Source organism: Lotus japonicus, chromosome 4 (genome assembly GCF_012489685.1).
Source record: "Lotus japonicus ecotype B-129 chromosome 4, LjGifu_v1.2".
Lineage (NCBI taxonomy): Eukaryota > Viridiplantae > Streptophyta > Magnoliopsida > Fabales > Fabaceae > Lotus > Lotus japonicus.
In genome coordinates this window covers 80,538,497-80,545,085 of record NC_080044.1, presented here as the reverse complement: position 1 = coordinate 80,545,085, position 6,589 = coordinate 80,538,497, and the positions used below count along the sequence as shown (strand labels likewise).

The 6,589-nt window shown below is 35.2% G+C and overlaps 1 protein-coding gene across 2 annotated transcripts; it reads left to right on the top strand.

The window, feature by feature from the left end:
* Window positions 1-446: 446 nt before the first annotated feature.
* On the top strand, window positions 447-5,603 carry LOC130713613 (uncharacterized). 2 transcript variants are annotated; one of them, XM_057563391.1, is made up of 4 exons: window positions 447-881; window positions 1,171-1,320; window positions 4,270-4,341; window positions 4,548-5,603. In XM_057563391.1, exons 1-4 carry the CDS (start codon window positions 741-743, stop codon window positions 5,214-5,216), a joined length of 1,032 nt encoding a protein of 343 aa, XP_057419374.1. In that variant the 5' UTR covers window positions 447-740; the 3' UTR covers window positions 5,217-5,603. The 2 variants fall into 2 exon arrangements, with proteins under 2 accessions (XP_057419374.1, XP_057419373.1); XM_057563390.1 differs by having other exon boundaries at window positions 449-881; window positions 1,168-1,320.
* The last annotated feature ends 986 nt before the right edge of the window (window positions 5,604-6,589 follow it).

The following is a 6,589-nucleotide window of genomic DNA, read 5'->3' as shown; positions in this document are numbered from 1 at the left end:
ATGTAAAATAATTTTACACTAAAAATCAATCACAACATTTTTTTTTCATTTAAATCTTAGTTTTTTTTTTTGAAACTAGAGATTATTGAAGGAGATACTATTTCTTTTTAAAACTCAATCACTACCCTTATTTTTAAAAAATTCTAAATCAATTGAATTATGTAACAAATCTTATAATTATGATCAAACTCCTAAAATTAAGGGTTTCTTCCTTTAATAAAATGTCTTATTTCTTTTATCACTCCCTTAACCACCGGAATTAGCAATCCTATTGGCTATCTCGTTGGTTCATGTTGTCAAATAGAGTGGGAAGTTGTCCAAGCATTTTCCTCCGACAATGCTTCCAAATAGGGGATAATAAATATATACACTCATAATTACACACGCACAAAATAAAATATAAAAATAATAGTGAGTATTTGTATTTGTATTTGTATTTGTATTTGTAGTTCCATTGCAAAATGCAAATTGCAACTTGGATTTTGAAACCACGAATTCAACTATAGTCTTCTCTTCCTCCTCTTTCCTCTGTCTGGATTGAATGGAAACAACAAACTAGAACTCCAAGAACAACCAACACCTACTTCTTCTTCTTCTTCAAATCACATTCCTAACCCAATTCAACCACCATATCCAAACCCAGTTAGTTTTTGCCTCCAAAGATTACAACTTTGTTGATGTGAGAAGAAGGGTCTGAACTAATTAGGATTAGGTTAACAAACCCCTTTTTCGTTATATAAATGTTGAGCACCTCTTCTTCTTCTCGCTCTCTCTTTGCGCGCTCCTTTCTTCCAATTAAGGGTTTCCCAGGACCCCCTACACTCCGTCCTTTCCCCACAACTTCTCGGATCTTCGAATCGAATCTCAACTCTCCCAAAAACGTAAGCATTCTTAATTTCTTCTTTTTTTTTTTTGTTTTTTTTTCTTTCAATTGGTGAGAAATTAATAATTGGGGTTTCAAAAAGTTGTGAACTTTATCCTAAATGATTGAATTCTCCAAGTGGGGTTTTTCAGATTTCAGTTCGTTATTAAGTAGTGGCAAATAAGAGTTTTTTTTTTTTTTTAATTTTACGTTCATGTATGCTCCTGAAGAAGCAATTGATTGCAACTGTTTTGCTTTGATATGCCTTGCTGTTTTCAGTTTTTAATTGTTGTGTTTACTTGCAGAAGTTAAGTATTTTGTGCTTTAGGCACGAGCATCATTCTCCAGAAACACCCAAGCCTGAAGTTATTGACCAGTATCTTTGCGAGGAATCGGTGCAATCTGAATCCAATGACTCTAGTGTCACCAAGCGGGACCAGAATTTGATCCTTCAAAAGGTCACACAGCTATTATTTTCTTTCATAACATAAAGGGCTTTCCGTTTTCTATGCTGATGTTATGAGTAATGTTATATTCTTCTATTTCATCCTACTACATACTAAATGGTTAAAGTATTAAATGGTTTTGACACTTACAAGATACCAAATGCATTAACTTGTCATTTAATACTAGGAGGATATAACATTACATGATTAGTATTCGGATCAATGAATATATGCGCTATTGAATGAAATTGAAATATGTATATTATGATACCTGCCATCTGGTTTCAGAGTGATGAAATTCCAAGTGAAATTCATTTACATAATAATTTACTTACAATAGCTTGCAATGGATTTTGCTTCTTCACGGTTAATAAGTAAATTTAGGACGGTTTGATGGAAGAAACACCAATTCATGTTCTAAAGTGAAGATACTATTCTATTCAGTGTTTTAGTTTGCATTTACTTGCCAAAATGTTGACTGTTATTGTTTGTGAGCTACAAACACTTGGAACCTGATGCTATAAACATAGTAACATAGTAGTCAAACTTGGGATTTAGTCGTAGCATTAAATGAAGTTGTACTCGTTACACAAAAGAAAACACTTTAAAAAGAAGAAAAGCAGGGACTGTGGAACAGACAAAAATAACCAGAGAATAGAACACAGCAAGCACAGAAACAACCAGGGAAAAGAACAGAGTCTTCATGGCAGGTGGTCATCATCCAGGGAGCCGTCACCATTGCTAGTCTCTACAGGGTTGAAGTTTGTGAGGCTTCAATGAACTCAGTTGCTTTGTTTGGCTGAAATGGAACTTAGTTTTATAGAAAGAAAACAGGGTCTCGATTTTGATGTCGGGTTAAGTCCGGAAAATAATGGACCCAGCAAAATCATGATTTTAAGGAGTTTGCGATTTTACAGAGATTTAGGCAGCGATCGCGGAGGCGTCTTGAATCACAAAATCGTGTGATTTAAATTCCGATTTTGACTATCATGGGTATAAAGCTCCCATAACTTTACAATGGTGTCCAAGGAAGGGTTGGACTAATTGTGGGCCCATTATAGAGAGCCTTGCCTTGCATTTGCAAGAGGTTTATATCATGACTCAATACAACGCTAACTATTGTGCCAAGGCTGTCCTTCACTGTAAACTACAAATCGGATGTGCTCCAAATATATATTTAAGTGGTTTTCCCTCCCCCCCACCCCAAATGGAGGTGATGGTAAGCTGATAACCAATAAGATACACCCTTTTAGTAATTTTATGATATCCATTACATTTCATTCTAGTGCCAGTCATCTGTTGATCCTCAATCCAACCTTAGGCTTCTGAAGGCTGAAAAAAGTTTGGCCCATGATTTAGTTCCTCCTGTATATTAAAAGAAACATTTTCCATAATTAGCTATTTGCATCATAGGAATTAGGAAGTCTGTGAGCAGACTTTGTCAATCAAGTGCAGTTGTAGTCATTAGTCAATCTTATGAAGTGGTTGGATATGAAGTTTCTGGTGGACAATATTAAGTGAATATCTTTGTGTATTTCTGAACTGATGAATTGATGAAAAGAAATGAGACTATGGTTTCCTTTGTCATGTCTTACGTTTAAGTGAACATCTGCTTTTATTTGGCGATCGGAGAATCAATGGAAAGAAATACAAGGTGGATTCATTTGCATACCTAACATTTGATTGTACAGCTCAATTTGTTCTTTTTTTGTCTATTTGTTTTTAGTGTTCTGTTGATGTAGGATAGAAGTGGGATTTGAAACTTAATAGGGGAGGATTTTGTTTTATCAGGTTGGTTAATGGTGGATTATAGACAGAATGGAGGTTCAATGGATGTGAACAAGGTCAAGAGTGATTTGTAAAAAATAAGAAGGCATTTTAGGGTCAGATTAGTGACCGTTTGAGTGCTTTGAATTGTACTTGCATTATCAGGCTTGTGAATTTATGAAAAATTAAATTAGGATTTTGATGTGTGAATACTAATATTATAGGGCAGAAGATAAGCAGAAAAGAAACCTAGGCATTACACAATATTCGGTTACATCAACAACCAAGGATTCGATTTTTTATCCATAATACAAATGATCACTCTATTAAAGAAAGCATTAATGCCGCTGATTTATGGACCTCCTATCTAATGGTAATGTTAATCAAATAATCATTCTATTAAAGAAAACATAGCCACTAAGATAATGTTTGAATATCTAATGGTGAGTTGATTGAAATGAAATGGGATGGAAGAAAATGCAGTGGAATGAAATAAAATATACTTTCAATTGTTTGGATATTTTAAGGACTGGTTCTATTACATGCCCCATAGAGTGAAGGGAATGAAAAATAGGAGCCCTAGAAGAAGGTTCCACTCCATTACATCCTATTTTAGACTATTCAAACAACGGAAATGGGTTTCATTCTGTGTTTTTCTATTGTCGCAACCCTCTGGGAGAGTGGCCGTGACGATGGGCAGAAAAAAAGTCTCCCCTGAGGAGTTGCCATCTCTCACAGCAGAGGTTGTGGAACTTGGTTCGTGACATCTATCAAGCCAAACATAAGCTAAAACAAAATGGATTAAAGCTAGATAAACCTGAGCCTAAAGCCCTAAATACACTTACAACCCAAGAGATGGAAATGTGACAATTCCTAGACTGCCTTTAGGATTGAAACTGTGAAATAAAGATCCCTAAAAAATATTATACTCTTGTTATGTTATAGAATAGAATAATTCAATTTGCACTTAAAACTAACTAGATTATTGTGATGATCTGATCTTCAGCTTTCTTGATTTTAGTACATCTGAATCATCTTGTTTCTGAGTTAAGATTTATGAAGATCTTGGTTTTCTTTCCATCATTAAATGCCACATTGAGTGTGTTATTACACCATATCATTAATGGAATAATTTTTTTATACTAAATGTTAATTTGTATCTGTATGTTCACCCAAAGGCATGACTTATTTCAGGTTGCGAGTGAAGTATTCAAGGTATTTGGAAATCGATGGGTTGTACCATGGACTGCAGTAACCATATTACAAGTAAGTCTTTCCCAAATTTCAAGCAAGATGTAATCAAATAAAAAATTTCTTTTTTTTACGAATTGCTCACAGTTGAAATTTATGGTACATGTTGTATGAGTGGAATTGAAATTTGAGGAATGGAGAAGAATTTTAATTGACCCAATTGAGTAGAGCTAAAGTTCTAAACAATAAATGTCATCATGAGATTGTAACCTATGATGCAGGTTATGCTTCTGTGGACATCGGCATTTTGGTTCATAGGATCTTGGATGATTCCTTTTGCGGCCCACATAACTGGCTTTAGCAAAGATTCTTTGACATTTAGAGGCCAGGCACTGTTTAGCCTTATTACTGATGTTACTGAAGGACTCGCCGGAATTGCAATTCTTCATCATTGTCTTTCTCGATTCCGCCCCCTTCCACCTGACTGGTTCAAGTTTAGCCTGAAAGGGACTTGGCAACCAGATGTCATCATAGGGTGTCTCATGTTTCCGCTCGTCAACCGGCTCTCGCAGTTCAACCTCGACCTGTTACCTCTCTTGCCATCTACACCTGTCACCCTTTCTAGTGTTGAACACTCAATAAGGGCAAGGGATCCCGTGGCAATGTTATTATATGCGTTAGTAGTATCAGTGTGTGCTCCTGTGTGGGAGGAGATAGTTTTCCGTGGTTTTCTACTCCCATCCCTTTCCAAATACATGCCTGTGTGGTGTGCAATACTGGTAAGTTCAATTGCCTTTGCGCTTGCACATTTTAATATTCAAAGGATGCTGCCACTTATATTTCTTGGAATGGTGATGGGTATCATATTTACGCGGTCAAGGAATTTATTACCATCAATGCTATTGCATAGCCTTTGGAATGCCTTTGTCTTCTTAGATTTGATGAAATAGCTTCTTGGAAGTCATGATTCTTTTTAGTAAGCAGGGAACCTATCATGTAGATAGCAGCAATGCAGGCACTAGCAAGTGGGTCAGCATCTTCAAAAGTAAATGCTTACTCAGTACCTCATTGTTATGGTAGACTGACCAGGTGCATTTGCAAGAAGTAGCATGAGCTCATGGCCTTTTGTAATTGTATATTATAAAAATCAGTGCCCTAATTTGTTCATATTTGATGATACATGGTATTATTAGACAGTATAATTCAAATAATCCATTTTGAGTAACTTTTTTTTTTAAGATTCTTTTTGGCGAACATGATGCTATATGACGGTTGTACTAAAGAGGGTTTTTCAAAAGATTTATAGGTGTTTGATTCTGTTGTGGGAAACCTCATAATCTCTTATAAGTGGAATCAACAAAGTGTAGCTTCTGGAGTTACCGTGCTTTGGGTTGCTCTTTACCGTATTTTATAGTTATTTGATACTTTGGTAAACCTGTGGAAACAACAATCGACCTTAACTAATCCAAGTTACTAGTTGAGTAGTCACACGATTGATTTTCTAAAATCAATTCTGCTACTGCAAAAACTGTTAGGAGTTTCTTCTTTCAGGATTAATTTTCCTTCCAATGAGGAAACCTATTGTATTTTGATACCAATCAAGTACAGCATAAATAGATTTCCTAAACTCAATCCATAAAAGAGTTTTTCACTTTTTATATAAAAGTATGTGGAAATGGGTATTTTATTACGTGTAAAGAATAATCAAATACGCTTTTAGGAGGTAAAAATTTCTATCGCTGATTTTTTCCTTTCATAATACTTCAAAACAAACCCTAGTTGCTACAAGTTGTCCTTCCTTATGGGGGAGCTCTATTCCTCTTCCCAATGGATGTCTTTTTCCTTCTTTCTTTGATTTTTTTCTCTTGTGGTGGTTACCACAACAATTGACTACGACCAAATAGCACTATTTTACTCATGCAACTAAACCCTTGTCAGAATCTAATATGTCACCAACCACATCAGGTAACAAACTTGACACTACTGAGTAAGATGACTGTTAGCCACCACAACATTGAATAAACTCTCACTACAAACATATAACTAATTATACTTATTTTTAATATTGGAGGAATTATTCAACTTGTTATAACATTTTTCAAATTGAAACCAATTGACAGAATAGCATTGTGAACAAGGAATTTTTTGCGACTTTCCAATTGTTTTATGTCATTGAAAGCTTTATAGTTAATACAGACAATAACAGAAAAGGATGTAAATGAATCATGTCAGGTAATCTTCAAAGGCAAGAAATTGAGATCTTTCAGCTGCATATATTGGATCATGGTAGTAATTGGCAGGCCAACGAATCCATCTCTAGCAG

What these genes read in the sequence shown, in the direction of transcription:
- LOC130713613 (XM_057563390.1), top strand. Translation starts at nt 741, where the DNA reads ATGTTGAGCACCTCTTCTTCTTCTCGCTCTCTCTTTGCGCGCTCCTTT. An exon ending in AGAATTTGATCCTTCAAAAG is followed by an intron (nt 1,321 to 4,269) that starts GTCACACAGCTA and finishes GACTTATTTCAG; the next exon opens with GTTGCGAGTGAAGTATTCAA. An exon ending in CTGCAGTAACCATATTACAA is followed by an intron (nt 4,342 to 4,547) that starts GTAAGTCTTTCC and finishes CCTATGATGCAG; the next exon opens with GTTATGCTTCTGTGGACATC.